At 48.5% G+C, this 19,439-nt stretch overlaps 2 protein-coding genes and 1 long non-coding RNA gene across 13 annotated transcripts in view; 1 reads left to right on the top strand and 2 right to left on the bottom strand.

Moving 5' to 3' along the window:
• Positions 1 to 3,290, top strand: part of MTMR3 (myotubularin related protein 3) — a 203,931-nt gene extending 200,641 nt beyond the window's left edge. For all 7 annotated transcript variants that reach the window (XM_050923684.1, XM_050923679.1, XM_050923678.1 and 4 more), the window contains one exon: positions 670 to 3,290. In XM_050923684.1, the coding sequence (XP_050779641.1) occupies positions 670 to 841 (172 nt within the window). In that variant the 3' untranslated portion in view covers positions 842 to 3,290. The remainder of the gene's footprint in view (positions 1 to 669) is intronic.
• A 1,381-nt stretch (positions 3,291 to 4,671) lies between these two features.
• Positions 4,672 to 11,192, bottom strand: LOC127034723 (uncharacterized). Its single transcript, XR_007769471.1, has 3 exons — positions 11,060 to 11,192; positions 7,736 to 7,855; positions 4,672 to 6,904 (listed from the first exon to the last, which is right to left on the bottom strand). It is a non-coding gene; the product is annotated as an uncharacterized LOC127034723 (long non-coding RNA).
• Positions 11,193 to 14,495: 3,303 nt separating this feature from the next.
• Positions 14,496 to 19,439, bottom strand: part of LOC127034663 (acyl-CoA dehydrogenase family member 11-like) — a 36,301-nt gene continuing 31,357 nt past the window's right edge. For all 5 annotated transcript variants that reach the window (XM_050923767.1, XM_050923768.1, XM_050923769.1 and 2 more), the window contains 2 exons: positions 19,106 to 19,172; positions 14,496 to 16,027 (listed from right to left, as the gene is read on the bottom strand). In XM_050923767.1, coding sequence (XP_050779724.1) covers positions 15,901 to 16,027; positions 19,106 to 19,172 — 194 coding nt within the window. In that variant the 3' untranslated portion in view covers positions 14,496 to 15,900. The remainder of the gene's footprint in view (positions 16,028 to 19,105; positions 19,173 to 19,439) is intronic.

Genomic DNA, 19,439 nt, shown 5'->3' with positions numbered 1-19,439 from the left:
CTTTGGCCTACTTCCACTGCGTTGGGGGTCCCCATCCAGTTCCTAGTGCACCCCACAATTGAACATGAAGGTAACATTTTCAAAGTCACGTGACTTAGGCTATATCTACACTAGCACTTACTGCAGTGTAGCTTTATATTGCCCAGGGGTGTGGAAAAGCCCCACCCCCCAGGCGATGCAAGTTACACCGACCTAAGCACTGGTGTAGACAGCGCTGTTGGTAGGTTACATTAGGGAGCTTACAGCGGTGCAAGCTGCATCAGTGCAGCTCTGCCACTGTAAACTCTCTAGTGCAACTGTAGCCTTAGCCGCCTGAGTCCCACTGAAAATGGGACATAGCTGCCTACGTCACTTGGGGTAAAATTTCAAAAGCACCTAAGTCTTAGTAGAGGCCAGTGATTGAATCGCAAATGGGAGACTCAATCTCTTACCTGCTTTAGAGGTGGTCCCATCAATGGTGAAACACAGAGGTGTGGTTAGAAGGAGAAGCTTGCCTTGTCTCTGCCTCTGCTCTGTTGTCTAGAGAATAACTGCAGTCTGGCCCCTTTCACTAGCACCTAGTTCACCTGCAGAGGCATACTGTGATATTAAAACTTGTCTCGCTAAATCAAATGGCTTCTAATTGTTTTTTCTTCCATTTCTCTCCTCTCTTTCTGTTCTTGATCCAAGGAATTGTGGGAATGTGTTTTGCTCCAGTTGTTGTAATCAGAAGGTGCCAGTTCCTAGTCAACAGCTCTTTGAACCCAGCAGAGTCTGCAAATCTTGCTACAGCAGCTTGCATCCCAGTAGTTCCAGCCTTGACCTTGAACTGGATAAACCCATTGCTGCCTCTTCAAATTGAAGCTCCAGCCTAGAAGGAAGGGTGAAAAAGACCGTGCTGACTCTTCTCCTAAACAGACACACTTGGTGGACAGAGGCTGTTATGACTGAAGAAGCCGTGCACTTTGGAGTTTGGGCATGGATCACTGCTCAGAGGGACAGAACTCTAGGACGTACCACTGGATTGTGGAATTCTTCTTTTCCAGCTATTCCCCCCTTTCCTTTTTATCCTGTTGGAGTGTGTGTGTGTGTGTGTGTGTATATATATATATATATATATGTACGTATGTATGTATGGGTTTTTTTGGTTTTTCTGGAAGACTGGGGAAGTGGGAAAGGGGCTGGGCCCAGGACCAGGTCTCCCTCATGCTTCTAGCTGCACCACCATTGAACTGTGCTGCAGACAGACTTATCAATTTTATGGAGCAAAGGAGAGGAGGGGAATCAGTCCAGAGACAGCGTGTGGAGTGTGAATACCTGTAGTGTCAGTGCTAGTGCTTTCAGTCACTCCTGTTACTTCCAAACAAGAAACTGCTGTTTGGGAAACTTTTGCTGCTAGAAAAAATGAGAATCTCTTTCCCAAGAGAGGACTCTCCCTCTGTTCTTAGAGTGGGTTTAGTTAGCCTCACTGCGTGAAAGGGGAATCAATCACACATTACCATACTCAGCAGCTCTGTATTTACATACGTAATCCACAGCTTTTATTGCCGTTAGCCAAGCCGGCTGTGGCTTTGAGTGGAAACACCTGGACATCTTTGGTTAACGAAAGTGTGTGCTTGTTTAAGGGAAGTGAAAGGGAAGGGCATTGAATGGCTTCCTGTTCAGGACTGGTTTTTCACTGGTGCTTCTATGTAAGGTTCTGTAAATGTAACTCATCATAAAGAAAACGGTGTTGGGGAAATTAGGAGACCTTTAAACTACTACCCTTGTCACATTTTTTTAGAATAGTTTATCCAAAATGCAGAGCTGGTTCATTGATCGGGCACTCACTGTGGTGCATTCAAACATAGACTGAATGTCATACTGATGATCAGACTCACACTTTAATGAGAGATCTCAAAGCAACTATAGAATGGCTGTGATATCTTGCTGAGTAAAATTTTACTGGCAGGAGGCTGCCAGTCAGTGAAAATAAGTACACTGATGCTTGTCATGTCTGTGGAACATTTCCTCCTTTTCGTTCCGTGATCTGTATACTCTAGACATGGTAATCCTGATCAAGCATCTAATCAAGAACCATAACAAATCATGGATTTTCCCCCCTAATTTGAAAGCAACTTTTAAAACCACCTCATTAAATTGTGAGTCTTTTGAATATCTATTTCTTAATGAGAACATTTGGTACTCTTACACACCCTTTTCCTTTTGTGATACAGTATGCTTAATGCAGTTTGGAGAAGGAAGAAAAGTACATTATAATGTATAATATATTGTCTAGGCTAAGCTGTGACAGCTTTTACTTCTGACATGCTCAAGTAGAACAAATTCCCTTGGAATGTGTAAAAGTTTCTGAGTACAAAGATGCAAGGACTTATAATGGGTCTTGGGCTGGAGGGGTACTTGCTTTCAGTAGAACATCAGAATGACACCGCCTAGAGTGAATTTCATAAAGAAAGAAGCATCTCCAAATAGCTGGTAGAACCTTAGGGGAAAGACATGTCAAAGTATTTTATTTTTGATGTCTGAACTTTTCACACTGCTTGTGAAAGGTGCATACACTGCTGTAGTGTAAGCTGAAGATTTACAAGATGAAAATGAATGTTCCAAGATGCTGGTTTAGCATAGGAGCCCATGTGCTTAGAGGGCAGGATGTCTGGTGAAAATGCTCTTTGGGCTCCTCCCTGGTACATGTTTTGAAACACTTGGAAATCATCAGCAGGGGAAAAGCAAAGAAAAATCTAGGGTCTCCAATTCGAGTTTTATCGAAAATGAATTATTCCTGGGAAAATGCAGTAAAAATCCTGACTAGAACTGCTACAGTGGTTATAGTTCCTGGTACAGCTGAAAAGGTTGGAATATAAACCAGGGTAATATACAGCTCCTATCTCTCTGGCTTTTCCTTTGAGGCTAGTGATTAGAAGCTTGACCTTAGTGGACATGGTGTAGTTCTACACACTAACATTGTGTGGTTCTGTGGTGCAGAGTCAGGAATAAATCAGATTCTGCAGTTCCTAATGACAGGTGCCAAGAGGTTATGATACGGGTTTTTTGGGTATGTGATATATAGTGTGAATAAATGCTTGCAGCTCTTAGTCTTTTATGATCAATGAAGCACTTTTTTATTAATATTATTTTTCTTTGTATGTAAAGGGGGAACCGATCTCTCTCCATAGCTGTATATATAACCCTTCTCTCCGAAGGAGGAGTAAAGTGCTCCTATATTTTTCATTTTTGTCAAAGCAAGAAGTAAATACTTTAGAATTGTTAAATATATAAATAAAGGTGAATAAAGTTTAGAGTTTTGCATGGGAGCATTTGCTAATACACTTCCTAATTTATTTTTCTTGCTGTCCTTCGTAGATGAAATATTTGAGGTTCAACAGAAACACCAAGAAAACTTTCATAACGGAGCTTGTCATAAGCTCCCTCTTGCTTTCTTTTCCGCTGAGAGTCTTTGCAAGGAGCACACTGGTGCTCTTAAATGTAGAAGAAAAACATTAAACTTAGTTTTTCTGATATGAAAACATATGGAGCATCAAGTATTGCTCCATAACAATCAATACAGTTTTCCCTTGGGCAGGAGTACTGGGTGTTAAGAGAGTTAAAACTACCTTGGTACCTCAGAATTCTCTTATCCTGAATGGACCATCAGATTTCAGAGTTTCAGCCAATGATTTTATTTCCACAACCACATCAGTGTAGAATGGACTAGGTCACCACAGTCTTTACATCCGGTTTCAGTGGGGTTTGGAAACAGGAGATCTGTGCATTTCTACCCTCTGCAGCAGCCATGGTGTAACATTTACCATTTGACAATGTTGGTGGGGACGTTAAAGCTCAGTTCTTACTTGCAACCTTTCTCCTTATTCTCAATGTTGATGGTGCAGCTGTGGCTCTTTGGGAACAAACCACACGGACTCAAGTTTAATGCTGAAAACTCTCTTAATCTCTCCCAAAGGTGGAGAACACATCTGCTAGTTCTGCAAATCTAACCTACTTAGGGGCCTGAGTAATGTTCCTCCATTAGGGCAGCTAGTTCATTTCAGCACCCTAGGCTTACATACATACCTGGTCACTTTCCATCACACAAACGTATATTCCTTTTGTTATTATTTTTGTCTTCCGTATTTTAAGTCAGAGAAGGGATTATTTTATTGAACTCTCTGGGAGACTGAAGTATTCTCTGAGCATCTCTTGGTTATTTAGGGACAGCCCTATTCTAGTCACACAGGTTTGGTGCACAGTTGTTTTATAAGCTTTTCTTACTGCCTTTTCTTGGAAAATTAAATAATACTGCAGATTCAGGACAGAGCAGTGATCAAAACCATTGGCTGTATCTCACAGCTTCAAGAACAAAATACAAAAGCCCATATAATATTGTGCACTATTATGGGTGCGAGTTTGTCACAGAAGTAATAGATTCTGCGACCTCCGTGACTTCTGCAGCGGCTAGTGCGCCTGGCTCAGGGGCAGCCTAGGCAACCCCTGCTCCAGTCACATCGGCCACTGCTGGGGAAATCGCAGGCCACCATTTCTCCCCTCCCCCGAACCCAGCAGCAGCAGAGTTTGGGTGTGTAGGGGGGTCAGGGTTATGGGTCGGGTGCTGGGCAGCGCTTCTTCGAGTGATTGCTCATGTGTATTCCACAATAGGTGTGCATGCTCACCATGTGCACCAGTGCCGGAAGTTTGGGTTTTAAGTCGTGTGACACTTGTAGGTGACCAGTGCCAGTGAGTGACTGTTTACACAGTTTGGGTGAAACCCATCTCAACGATCACTGTAAGATTTGCAAGTCGTTCAAGCCTCGGACCAAGAGAGAGAGAGACATTCGGCTCCGGGCCATCCTGATGAACTTGGCATTGACCCCGTTTCCAGCACACCACTCCGAGTCGGCACTGGGTACCACACTGTCGGTGCACAGGGACACCGCCCAGCACCATTTACCAGTCAGCACCACTCCCTGTCCACTGGGCACACCAAGAAAGCTAAGAAGAGGCCTTCACCACGGCACCTTAGCAAGACGGGGGGAGGGGAGAGGCTAGACCTATGTTGGGTAGTCCTCAGTCCCCATCGGCCTCTAGGCCTCTGACTCAAGTCAAGCAGAGTAGCCCTGCCCATTTGGAGCAGGCTTCCCCCGATGTCCGGATGCCTTCCACACCAGAGGCTCTGCAAGCAGCCCGGGACATTATGTCCATGTCAGTACCAGGAGCACCGCCAATGTTGGCCCTGCAGTCCAGAGGCAAGCTGCCTCTGGGATCTCCGCAGTTGCCCCCAGCTTGGTACCAGTCACGGTTGAAGGAATGTTCCCGATGCCATTTGCCACTCAGCAACCTTCCCATGCATAGTCCACACAGGTCACTGTTAACCCCCACCAAGTTGTCTGGCTGGGTTCCGACTGACAAGAGACTCCAGGCACTGCTCCGCCTCGAGGAGTGGACACCAACGGGACCGAGGCAGATGATGCCGAAGGTCCTCGTCTCCGAGGGTCTATTGTAGCCAGTTGCAACACGAATATTGATGCTGTTTGCATTCGTTGCCTTGCTCCAGGATCCCACCATGGCACCGCTCCCGCTACCCTGGGCATTGATCGCCAGCCCCTTGCCATTGCGGATCTGCCCGACGGAGCTGATCGCGTAGCAGCTGCTACCAGCAGTACCGTTCCTCCATGTCAGGATCACGGTCTTGTGGTTGGCACCACTCCTAGCACTGCCACTCCTCCTGGTCCAGGGACAGCGGCAGGTCGCAGGTCAGCCTGGCCTCCCTTCATAGTTGTCCATCAATGGGACGGGCCAGCCATGCCGAACAGCCTGCTTCTTCGGTGCCACAGGAGGTGCAGTGGCACCGGGCCTTGTGGCCGGCACAATGGTACCAGTGGGTATCATGGCCCTGACACAGCCCTCAATGGGGGCTCAGTCGGTGGCCAGAGCCTTGGAACGGCTGTTGGCCTCCCTCTCCCAGCCTCTGAGGAAGGAGTCGGTGGGACGAACCTCTTTGGCGTCATGCCGAGAGAGCAACTATGTGGTGGATCCTCCGGTGCCAGTGAACACACGAAGTACTGCTCCCGCCTCCTCGCTCTCCCGTGATGAGGCGATTATGGCCCCCTCTGTCCTGCAAGAGGACTCTAAAGCCCACCAGGAACTACTGAAAAGGCTGTCAAGTATCAGAGGGGTAGCCGTGTTAGTCTGGATCTGTAAAAGCAGCAAAGAGTCCTGTGGCACCTTATAGACTAACAGATGTGTTGGAGCATGAGCTTTCGTGGGTGAATACCCACTTCGTCGGATGCATGAAAGGGGTGGCATCAAATCTCAACCTTCAGGCAGAGGAGGTGGAGGAGCCCTCGGACTCCCTCTTTAATGTCCTGTCCGCCTCGGCACCGAGCAGGGTGGCCTTTCCACTCCACAAAGCAGCTGCAAAAATTTCAAATGCCTGTGGCAAACCCCAGCCTCATTGCCCCCCATCTCTAAGAGAGCAGAACACAAGTCTTTTGTGCCGGCCAAGAGACATGAATACCTGTACAAGTCAAGTCAAGTCAGTCAACCACAGGGAGCGGCAGGGCCAACCAGCCCCTACTCTGAAAAATAAAGACTCGAGGCTGGATTCCTTTGGGAGAAAAAATTATTCATCCTTGAGCTTCCAGTTATGGGTGGTGAGCCATCAGGCTCTCCAGGGCCGGTATGAGTTCAATCTATGGGGCCCAAGTTCGAAGACTCCCCTCCAGGAGTGTCACAGGAAGGAGTTCAAAGCTCTGGTTGAGGAGGGTGCAGGGGCTGCCAAGGCAACTCTGCAGACAGCATCAGATGCGGGGGACATGGCCGTGCGGTCCATAGCCTTCGCAGTGTCCATGAGAAGGGCATCGTGGCTCCATCTGTCTGGGCTATCCAGTGAGGAGCAGACTTCTTGCGGGAGCTTCTGTTTGATGGCAAGGTTCTGTTTGCGGAATAGACAAACATAAAACTGCATGGCCTGAAAGACTCCTGACTCTTGACCTCTATGTTCCGGCTCTGGCTAAACCTAAATTTAAGCCATAACAGGCTCCCACCCAGGCCACCCACTCTAAATACGAATCCCCTTATAAAATGTTGCAGGACTGTAAAAAAGTCTGCAGAGGCAATCCCGATCTGCCCCCTAGCCTGGGTCCTCCAAGGGCAAACAGGCAGGGAAATGGTAGTTTTGATGGGCTGCCCGGGGGCGACTTCCCAGTTCACATCAGGGTCCACCTGCAATAAAGCTTCCCTTCTCCAACTGGTTGTGTGCTTATCTCCTGGAGTGGTTGTGGCTGACCTTGGACCGATGGGTCCTCAACACCATCTCCTGAGGCTATACACTCTAGTTTACCTCTATCCCGCCCAACCGCCCTCCACCCTGTCCCTCCTGGGGGACCCCTCTCTCGAGGCCCCGCTCGAGCAGGAGGTGGGGCGTCTCCTTGGTCTAGGAGCGGTCGAAGTGGTGCCCGTGGAGTTCAAGCAAGAGGGGTACTTCTCCCACCAAAGGGGGGCTCAGGCCCATCCTGGACCTGCGAGGCCTGAACCAGCACGTGGTGAAGCTCAAGTTCCACATGGTCTCTCAGGCCTCCATCCTCCCCTCCCTGGATCCCTCGACCTGCAGGACGCATGTTTCCACATCCATATATTCGAGGGGCACAGACACTTCCTCCGTTTCATGGTTGGGCAGGAGCACTACCAATTCACGGTCCTCCCATTTGGCCTGTCCACTGCCCCCAGGGTATTTACAAAGTGTATGTTGATGGTAGCAGCCTACCTCAGGCATCGGAGGGTCCAGATCTTCCCCTATCTGGACAACTGGCTGGTCAAGGGCAGCTCCCGGTCGCAGGTGCAGGATCACGTGGTGCTCTTCCTGTCCATATGTGCCACTCTGGGCCTGTTGGTGAACGACACCAAGTCCACATTAGTCCCGGTACAGCGCATAGAGTTTATCAGGGCAGTCCTGGACGCCATCAGCCAGAGCCTCCCTCCCACCGGACAGGTTCGAGACCCTGAAAGGGCTCATCAACACAGTCACAAAGTTTCCAGTGACATCAGCCAGAGCGTGTCTCCAGCTATTGGGTCACTTGTCAGCTTGCACATATGTGGTCTGCCATGCCAGACTCAGGATGAGGCCCCTCCAGCTCTGGTTGGCCTCAATGTTCTGCTGTACCAGAGACAGGATGGACAAGGTCCTTACTGTGCCCAAGCCCGTGATCGCCTCCTTACAATTGTGGTCCTCCCCGGCAGGGGCGGCTCTATGTTTTTTGCCGCCCCAAGCACAGCAGTCAGGCGACCTTTGGCAGCGTGCCTTCGGGCAGTCCACTGGTCATGTGGATTCAGCGGCATTTCTGCGGGTGATCTGCTGGTCCCGTGCCTTCGGTATACCACCGCCGAATTGAAGCTGAAGCCGTGGGACCAGCAGTCCTCTTGCAGGCATGCTGCTGCCGAAGGCGGCCTGACTGCCACCCTCATGGCAACCGACACTCCACCCCCCACAGCTTGCCACCCCAGGAATGTGTTTGCTGTGCTGGTGCCTGGAGCCGGCCCTGCTTCCCAGGGAACATGCTCCGTGGGGTTCCGTTCAGAGGCAGGCCCCCGTTGATGGAACTGGTGTCCAGCCCATCAGGCCTGGGGTGGGGAGCCCATGTGGGAGATGTTCAGACGAAAGGTCTGTGGTCTGCACAGGACCCGGACCTCCACATAAATATCAAGGAGCTCAGGAACTCTGGCTGGCGTGCATGGCCTTCCACTCACACCTGGAGGGGCAGAGTGGTCAGGGTTTTCAGGGACAACACGGGCTCGATGTTTTACGTCAACAGGCAAGGCAGGACTCTCTCCTCTGCTTGAAAGCCCTCAAGCTGTGGGACTTCTGTATAGCCCACAACATTTGCCTACATGCCTACCATCTACCGGGCGCCCAGAACTCATAGACAGATCAGTTGAGCAGAGACTTCTCTCAGCACGAGTGGTCTCATCAGCCAGAGGTGTTGCACAGACTTTTCCAGGATTGGGGAACTCCCCAGGTGGACATGTTCGCAACTTGGCTGACCTATCGATGACCCTGGTTCTGCTCCGGGGGGGGGGCTGGGATGGGGTGCTATCTCTGATGCCTTCCTCCTATCCTGGTCAGGCCAGTTTGTTTATGCCTTCCCCCTGTTCCCACTGATCAGCAAGGTCCTGGAAAAGATAAAGATGGACAGAGCCCGGGTCCTACTGATTGCACCGGCGTTGCCCAGACCCTGGCTCTGGCCACGCAACAGTGGGGCTCATCATCTACCCCATTGCCCCTGGCCCCCACTGCCTCCCATGGCCTTGTATCCATCCCCCTCTCTCAGGACCCTGCTGCTTTCCTGGCCTCGCATTCACTCCCTGCTCCAGTGCCCTGGGTTCCTCCTGCCTCTGCAGCTCTGCATTCAGCCCCCCACACACATTGCCCTGGGGCCCCCCTGCCCCACACCCATCCCACCATTGCGTCTGGCCCCTGCTGCCTAACCTCTTCGGCCCCCACCATCCAGGGCTTAGTGGGTCCTGGGGCTTGCTAAGAAAAGTGATATTAACAAACATGCAAGTATCACTTCTCACAGCAGACCTATTAGCTATCTGTGAAAAGTGATACTTATATGTTTGTTAATATTATTTATCACTTTCCTTGGCCTCCCAGGTAGCTACTAAATGTGCTGTGATATTAACAAATATACAAATATCACTTTTCACAGCAAGCCCCAGGACCTGCTAAACCCTGCATGGAGGGAGGGGGCCAAAGGGAGAGACAGCATTATTTTTGTTATTGAGTCTGCCAAAAACCCGACAAATACACGTTACAATGATGTGGATGTGACTCTGTTCATGTTTGTTTTTTTTCCCTAAAATTAATTGAGAGTTGGTGGCCAAGGTCAGTAAGGACAACACAAAGATGAGAGCAATGGGAAGGCATGGGTGTGGCACTGTGAATGACAACAGAGAAAGGCTTGTTAATTTCTGTAATACGAATGACCTAGTCATCGGGGAACCCTATTTCAAAATAGTGAAATTCACAAGCTGACGTGGTGTTCTCCAAATGACAGAGATAGGAGCCAGATTGACCATATGATCAACGTCAAATGGCGACACTCACTGACAGATGTGAAAGCGAGAAGGGGTGCAGGAGTTGGCAGCGACCACCACCTTGTGACAGCCTCCATCAAGCTAAAACTGACAAGAGTGGGTCCACCAAACAAGGGACATAGACGTTATGATATTGACAAGCTAAAGTCCCTTGAAATACAGAAGCCTTCGTTCTGCAGTTAAGTTTCAAGCACTTGCACACCTTGATGACGAGGAGGGAATGCAGATGAGGAGATCAAGAAGAAGTGGGACAAAGTAACAGTAATTTGTAAACAGAGCAATGAAGCCTGTCTAGGCTACAGGCAGAAGAGAAGGAAGGGGTGATTACACCCAGCACATGGAACGCCATAGAAACCAGACGAGCCCTGAAGAAGAAAGTTTGATACAAAATCCCAGAAGCTAAAGAACAGATACCATGAGCAGTAGAGCAAGGCACAGGGGGGGTGTCAAACGCCTTGTGAGAGCGACGAACGGCATTATGTTGATACTTTGGCAACACAAGCAGAGGATGCAGCTGCTCGTGGTGAACAAGGAACCGTCCACAAAATGATGCGGCTTATCGGTGGCAGACACGAACAAACACTCTCATCGGGAACGAACAAGGACACCTACTAACAACCAAAAAAGAACAAGAAATGCGCTGGACAAAGAACTGCTGAAGAGGGAGCCAACTAAAGGGGAAGCAAACATCCAGGAGTCGGAAGAAGATCTTGGTATCAGCACAGACGCCCCAGCTAAGGAAGAGATCATTCAAGCTGTCAAATCCTTAACAAATGGGAAAGCTCCTGGCAAGGAAAACTTGAATGCAGAATTGTTCAAGGTAAATCCTAAATTAGCAGCATCTATCCTGGCCCCTCTATTTACATCAGTCTGGGAAAGGGAAAAAGTGCCAGATGAGTGGACCATTGGGGTTATAGTGAACATACGAAAGAAACTCTCAGTGATTGTGATAACTGGCGTGATATCACACTTTTATCTGTGCCAAGCAAAGTACTGTGTAAGATCATAGTCCAGCGTATCTGAGGCAGTTGATAGTGTTCTCAGAAAAGAACAAGCTGGTTTTCGGAAAGGACGTGGATTCACAGACCAGATCTTCACTCTACGAAACATAATAGAACATTGCTTAGAATGGCAACAGCAACTTTACATAAATTTCATAGATTTTGAGAAGGCTTTTGATAGCATTCACAGGACCAGCCTGTGGCGCATTCTGCGGGCATATGGAATTCCTTTCTGTATCAACGTCATCAAAAGCTTCTATTTCAACTTTACATTCAGTCTTGATCACAGTGAGCTCAGTTTTGAAGTCAAAACAGGAGTAAGTCAGGGGTGTGTCATGTCTGCAATCCTCTGCAACATTGCCATCGACTGGGTAATGCAGCGTACAACAGAAGACATGCCAAAAGGCATTAAATGGACACTCTTCTTGTCCCTTGAAGACCTGGACTTCGCAGATGATATTGCTCTCCTGTCACATACCCAACATCATATACAAGAAAAAACACCTCGACTCACTGCATTCAGCCAGCAAATTGGACTGAAAATCAACCATAATATGACAGATCTCATGACCTTTAATATTGCCTCACCATCACCAGTACAGATAGAGGATTATATTCTCACCGATGTAGAAACATTACCATACTTGGGCAGCACCATCAGCCAGACAGTGGAACAAGCCGGGACATCTGGAACAAAATCAATAAAGCCAGAAACACCTTCAGGAGCTTAAATACAGTCTGAAAATCATCAAAATACAACACCAAAACCAAAATCAAGATTTATCAGAGCTGTATACTTTCAACATTACTTTATAGTGCAGAATGCTGGGGAATGAGAAAGTATGACATGTCCAAACTGTCTTCATTCCATACAAACTGCCTCAGAAAAATCCTCCATATCTTTTGTCCCAGAATAATCTCAAACCAAGATCTACTGACACTGTGCAGCCAAGAGGATCTGAGCACCATCATTGCCAGGAGACGGATCGGTCATGTGCTTTGGATGGAAATTGATTCCATCACCAGAGTGGCAACAAGATGGACACCTGCAGGCAAGCGAAAATGAGAACGCCTGAAAACAACATGGTGAAGAACTGTGGAAGTCGAGCTGAAAAACCTGGGGCACAGCTGTGGAACCATTGAAAGACTTGCCAGAAACAGACAGGAGTGTAGGAGCTTCGCCGCTGCCCTAAATGCCAGAGGCGTAATAGGATCATGATGATGATGATGATGATGTACAGGAACGCCTGCAACCACTGCTGTATGAAATTCAGTTTCTGGAGTGTGTTTGGTTCACATTCAGGATCCCGAGCAAGATTTAGATTGTCTCTGATGTTATAACCCTGAGTCTCAACATTTGTCTGGCTAACTGTACAGTGTACAAACAGTAGGGACAGGTGAAGAATGATCTCCATCCATCATTTTATGCTCACAGTACAGGCTCTGGGGCTGAGAGAGGTTTGAACATTGGCCTGCTAAACCCAGGGTTGTGAGTTCAATCCTTGAGGAGGCCACTTAGGGACGTGGGGCAAAATCAGCACTTGATCCTGCTAGTGAAGGCAGGGGGCTGGACTCAATGACCCTTCAAGGTCCCTTCCAGTTCTAGGAGATTGGTATATCTCCAATCATTGAGTGATTTGAGTATTGGCTTGCTAAACCCAGGGTTGTGAGTTCAATCCTTGAGGGGGGAACTGGGGTAAAAATCTGGTGATTGGTCCTGCTTTGAGCAGGGGGTTGGACTAGATGACCTCTTGAGGTCCCTTCCAACCCTAATATTCTATGATTCTAACTTCTGCACCCCAATCTGGGTCTATGCTGGTTGTGATATGTACATATCTCTTCATCCTTGTAACCAATACCTGTAATCCCTCGTAACTCAAGCCTGACCCCAGATATACAGTACCTTCCCTCTTAACTTGTGTATATTTAATTTTAAACAAACTTTAATAAAAAATTTAAATCTATTCAGCCAAAGGCAGATAGCAAGCAGAGAAAAGGGTAATAAATGTCTATCTTACCTAAAGTTATTCTTTTTTCTTAGCCCAGACACCCCTACTCCTGGCCTGGGAGAGAGAGACAGACAGCCCCTGCAGCATTCTCTTTGTGTCTCACTGCTCCCCATCCCCCTTCCTCTCTAGGCCAAGGTTCTTAAATGTTTATGGTCATTTCTGAGATCTAGGCTGTGGCCTTGGCAAAACAACTGTATGAACTTGCTGGTGCCCAGAAAAGATCTTCCCAATAACCTAACCTGTATTATCTTAACTCCCTTGAAGGTGTTTACCCCAGATGTCTGGATCTCCACCATTCTTTCATTTTCTGTTGGCTGTTCATAACAACCCCTTTCATTTGACTGTGTAGTCAGATAGAATGATATCAAGCAGATAAACTGCAGTACATATATTCATACAAAATAATACAGCTCTCTCCCTTGCTTTCCAAAGTAACGATACCGACTGTCCGCCTTGATGATGTTTTATAGATTTTTTAACCTAAAACTGGAAACCTGTCCTGTGTCCTGCAGTACCATTAAGGCACATATGAAAAGGAAATGAATGAGCTCTATGGAGGGCAAAGATTATTTTCCTTTACCAGTAGGAAGCAACTTTCTCATTCTGGGAGCCTGGCGCAAGATTCATATTGAAGTGACTTATCTCATCTCACAGTAGCTTTTGTAGAGTAGCTTCCTTGAACTTGACTGATGGGAGGGATAGCTCAGTGGTTTGAGCATTGGCCTGCGCTAAACCCAGGGTTGTGAGTTCAGTTATAGAGAGGGGCACTTAGGGATCTGAGGCAAAAATCAGTACTTGGTCCTGCTAGTGAAGACAGCGGGCTGGACACAATGACCTTTCAGGGTCCCAGCTCTGTGAGATAGGGCTATCTCCATACATCATATTAAAATGTTGGTGCACTTCTGAGGCTCTGAAAGCCTCAGCAACAAGTGATCATCACAGAAGGCATTAAGCCCTCCTGGCTACAGAGATTTGCGCCTTGGCCTGCTAAACCCATGGTTGTGAGTTCAATCCTTGAGGGGACCATTTAGGGAACTGGGGTAAAAATCTGTCTGGGGATTGTCCTGCTGTGAGCAGGGGGTTGGACTAGATACCTCCTGAGGTCCCTTCCAACCCTGATAGTCTATGATGTCATTGGCCAAGAAATAGCACATCTTCAGTGACAATAGTTAACTATTCAGAGTACAGTTACTGGCTGGGCAAGGCAATGAGCATGCTGCATGTCACTGTAACATTTGAGTGGGGGAAAAGGCTATCAGAGGTGAAGTGTATTTATGATTCCTTCCCCACATCTGCTCTCTTTATAAGTTGAAGTTCAATTCAACAGGGAGTTCTACTTACATGGTATGGCAAGGAGACTTGCCGTCTCATTTAAACGTTGAGCACTAGATGTACTTTAAAAAGACAAATGCAATGTGTATTGAACCTTTTCCCAATTCCTTTATTGCAGAATAGCCAAATCACTCAACCATCTTGTTCAAAGAAACGGTTTCACATTTTAAGTTGTTTGCACTGATTTGATAAGAATTATAAAAAAGATTGCTTAGGTCTTACATTTCTGATGTAATTTTATCAGCTACCTTGTGTATTTGATCTCAACAAAGTCTGATTTTTAAACAGCATATAGGGATAAGTTTGGCTCAGTACTGTACCTTAACAATTCAACTTCTAACACACTAAGGCCTGGGTTACACGACAGAGGAAGCGTACGGCGACTTAACTCTATAAGCATCTACGCTACACTGTAGCTCACATAGCTGTAACTCGCCCATTACACCAACTTAATAATTCCACTTCCACGAGAGGTGCAGGGCTTAAGTCGATGTAGTTAGGTGGATGCAGTGTCATTGTAGACATTGTGTTGCTTCCATGGACTGTTACTGCCTGTCAGGAACTGAACCACCGTGTCCCACGCTGGCAGTTAAATTGGTGCAAGCACTCCAGGTGAGGACGTGCACTGCTGACACAAGCAACAAAATGTGGACATGAAAACAGATTCAATTACGGCAGTGGCTGTACGTTGGCATAACTTAGGTTGACAATTTTGCAGTGTAGACTTGCCCTAAAGTACTTCTCTGCATGAGGCTGTCTTGTGACATGCATATCTCAATAGCATCAGTTTCTATTTAACTATTCCTTGTGTACACTTCCTCACTAATAAAATGTAGCCATTTCTTTCAGACCCATCCACAGGGTAACTGGAACTCTACCAAACACCCCCCTATAACCATGCTGACCCATATCTGTCCCTTTTTGGTATTGCCTGGGAAAGAGGAGCTCATCTTTCCTCATCTGGCCAGATGCTCAAACCAGGTTCTTGTGGCTAACGAGGCCAGTGGAGAATGCCCTTGTGCAGGGGAACTCTCCACTCACACAAAGTTGCTGGAGGCAACATTGCAGATGTCGGGTGTTGGCTCAGAGAGAGGGGGTGGGGAAGTGGTGCAAAGCTAAAAACCAATTTTATAAACTTCTGTAACTTCTGTGTTTTAGACCAGGCTTCAGATGTAGCTATGGTTCTGTTTCCTTGTCTCAGTGTTGAAAAGAATACTCATTAGCACTTCAGAGTTTTCTTATTAAATTCATTATCTGCATTTGACCACCACGTTTGCCTTAAACATTCTAAGCACATTTCTTTTCAACACCTCCTGAAAGAGACGATCAGTGATAAGCTGATGGTCATAGCCCATTTGTTTACACCGCTCTAAATATTAAGCACACTATAAGCAAATGCAATTTGTGCTGGACGCACCAGGCACTGGCCAGGATTGTAATCCAATTTCTCTTCCAAAGTGAGGTCTGGATGTTCTCAGTTAGCTTCAGTTAAGTCACAGCTTTCCTTTCAAAACTGGGTTTCCCTCATAAACCAAGTAGGTATCCATGGAAACTGCCTTGTCATCATAACAGCCAGCTTTTTCTTCTGAGTCTACGGGGCAGAGATCCTGTTTGCACCACCTGAGTAGGGAATGCAAATAACTTTTAACTAAAGCCATTGTATGGACAATACTTGTTGCAACCTAACCCCTAGTGATGTTACACTCTCTAGAAAGGCATGCTGTGGACAGGCAATCCCCATGAACACCATGGAGGGGATTGATCAGATGTCACTGATACAGCAGAACCGATACTTCTTCGAGTGCTTGCTCATATCCATTCCAGTTAGGTGTGCACGCGCTGCGTGCACGTTCGGAGACTTTTTTACCCTAGCAACACTCGGTGGGTCAGCAGGTCGGCCCCTGGAGTGGCGCCGCTATGGCGCCTGATATATACCCTTGCCGGCCCATCCGCTCCTCAGTTCCTTCTTACCGCCGTGTTGGTCGTTGGAACTGTGGAGCGCGGCATAGCTGATCTCCACCTCCCTAGCGATTCGCTCGTTTGTATAGTATCGTGTATATAGTTCTTTTCTGTAGTTCTAGTTAGGTGCTTTCCAACCACCTCTGCTCGTACTTGCCTTGCTCTCCTGGGGCACATGGCTGCATGCACTTTTGTCACAAGGCATGCCAGACTGCGAATGCGCCCTCTGCAAACCTGGCTCGCTTCGGTCTATTGGCTGGGCAGGGACGCCATAGACATTTTTCTGACAGTTCCGCAGGATGTTCTAGGCTTCCTCGACTGGTGGAAGATGTCATCCCGAGTGTGTGCAGGCCTGCCATTTCATCCTCCCCAGCCCTCCATGTCCCTAACAACGGACGTGTCCTCGCTGGGCTGGGGCACCCACTTAGGGCTCCTGCGCAACCCAAGGTGTTTGGTCACCCCGGGAGTTGACGCTCCACATCAATGTACGAGAGCTGAGAGCGGTCCGGCCGGCATGCCAAGCGTTTAAGCACCATCTACACGGCCATTGTGTTGCAGTGTTCATGGACAACACAACGGCCATGTGTTACATCAACAAGCAGGGTGGGACACGGTCCTCCCCTTTGTGTCAGGAGGCTGTGGGACTTCTGCATAGCCCACTCCATACATCTAGTGGCCTCCTTTCTCCTGGGGGTACGGAACACTCTCGCAGATCACCTGAGCAGATCCTTCCTATCTCACGAATGGTCCATCCGTCCAGACGTTCTCCATTCAATTTTCCGGAGGTGGGGCTTTCCCCACATAGACCTGTTTGCATCCAGAATGAACAGGAAATGCCAGGTGTTCTGCTCCCTACAGGGTTGCTCCCCGGCTCCCTGTTGGACGCATTCCTGATTCCATGGATGGGCCGCCTCTGTTACGCCATCCCACCGTTCCCTCTCGTCCACCGAGTCCTGCTCAAGCTCCGCAGGGACAGGGCTCGCCTCATCCTGATCGCTCCGGCTTGGCCGAAGGCAGCACTGGTACACCATGCTGCTCGACCTGTCCCTGGCAGACCCAATTCCCCTGCCGCTCTGGCTGGACCTGATCACACAAAACTTCGGCAGGATGCACCATCCGAACCTGCAGTCCCTTCATCTGACTGCATGGCTCCTGGCTGGTTAAACCAGTCGGAGTTGCGCTGTTCCGCCGCAGTACAGCAGGTGTTGCTGGGAAGCAGGAAGCCCTCCACGCGCTCGACATACCTCGCAAAATGGAAGCACTTCTGCCACTGGTGTGACCAGCACTGCCATTCTCCGCATTCTGCATTAGTCCCCACTATCCTGGACTACCTGTGGTCTCTCAAAGAGCAGGGCTTGGCGATCTCCTCTCTGCAAGTACATCTTGTGGCTATATCCACCTTCCATCCAGGGGAAGCTGGCAGTTTCGTTTTTTCCCACCCTATAGTTTCCAGATTCCTCAAAAGCTTGGAGCGACTATACCCACAGGTCAAACGGCCTACCCCTACCTGGGACCTGAACCTCGTCTTAACCAGGCTCATGGGGCCCCCTTTTGAGCCTTTGGCCACATGCTTGCTGCTGTACCTGTCCTGGAAAGTAGCTTTCCTAGTCGCTGTCACCTCGACTAGACGAGTCTCATGGCTTCGTGCATTGACTGTGGATCCTCCCTATACTGTGTTCCATAAGGACAAGGTACAGCTGCGACCACACCCAGCATTCCTCCCTAAGGTTGTCTCCGCCTTTCACGTTAACCAGGACATCTTTCTGCCAGTCTTTTGTCCAAAGCCGCATTCATCGCGACGAGAGCAACAGCTCCATACCTTGGATGTCCGAAGGGCTCTCGCCCTCTACATCGAGAGGACCAAGCCCTTCCAGCGCTTACCTCAGCTATTCGTGGCGGTGGTGGAACGTATGAAGGGCATGGCAATCTCCTCACAGCATATTGCATCTTGGGTTACATCGTGTATTCGGACTTGCTATGACTTAGCTCATACTCAGTCGGGCCATCTCACTGCCCATTCTACCCGGACTCAAGCTTCTTCTGCCGCATTCCTGGCCCATGTTCCCATACAGGAAATCTGCCGCACGGCCACCTGGTCTTCCATCCATACCTTTGCATCGCACTACACATTGGTCCAACAGTCTAGAGACGATGCCGCCTTCGGCTCAGTGGTCTTACGTTCCGCAACGTCTCACTCCGACCCCACCGCCTAGGTAAGGCTTGGGAATCACCTAACTGGAATGGATATGAGCAATCACTCGAAGAAGAAAAGACGGCTACTCACCTTTGTAACTGTTGTTCTTCGAGATGTGTTGCTCATATCCATTCCAAACCCACCCTCCTTCCCCACTGTCGGAGTAGCCGGCAAGAAGGAACTGAGGAGCGGATGGGCCGGCAGGGGTATATATCAGGCGCCATAGCGGCGCCACTCCAGGGAGCGACCTGCCAACCCACCGAGTGTTACTAGGGTAAAAAAGTCTCCGACAAACGTGCACGTGGCGCGCACACACCTAACTGGAATGGATATGAGCAACACATCTCGAAGAACAACAGTTACAAAGGTGAGTAACCGTCTTTTGTCTCCAGCAGCAGCAGATGTTGAGGTCTGGGTCTGTCACAGTAGAAGGTGTGACTGACTACTAGAAAGGGATTGGATCACATGAGTGTGGTGTGGCACCTGCTGAATACACCTAGAGGATCTGCTTGGAAGAGATGGCTGGAGAAAGGGGTTCTATTTACCTCTGAGCTGCGTAGGTGTCTGTGGAGGAGGCATCAGGCTGGGCTGCGTGTTCGAGTAAGAGAGCCCCTGCGAAAAGCACACATCAGATATAAATGTTTCCAGACTCCCATCCCAATAGCAAAATGTAATGGAAGGGCCAGGTATTCCTTACTCCATCACAGCATCTTGCTGCTTCATACCTGAATCTCCTGCTGAAAAAGGAGGCAGTGACCAGCATTCCTTACACCACCATTGTTTAACAACATTTGAAAACCAATCTCCTCCGCTGAAACCTACCCCAGGATCCCTGAAACTGAACATCCTAGGACTAATTCAGAGTCATTTTGGAGTCTC

The sequence above is a fragment of the Gopherus flavomarginatus genome, chromosome 15 (genome assembly GCF_025201925.1).
Source record: "Gopherus flavomarginatus isolate rGopFla2 chromosome 15, rGopFla2.mat.asm, whole genome shotgun sequence".
In the NCBI taxonomy this organism is placed as follows: domain Eukaryota; kingdom Metazoa; phylum Chordata; order Testudines; family Testudinidae; genus Gopherus; species Gopherus flavomarginatus.
Note: the sequence above shows the minus strand (reverse complement) of the source record. Positions and strands in the feature narration are given on the sequence as shown.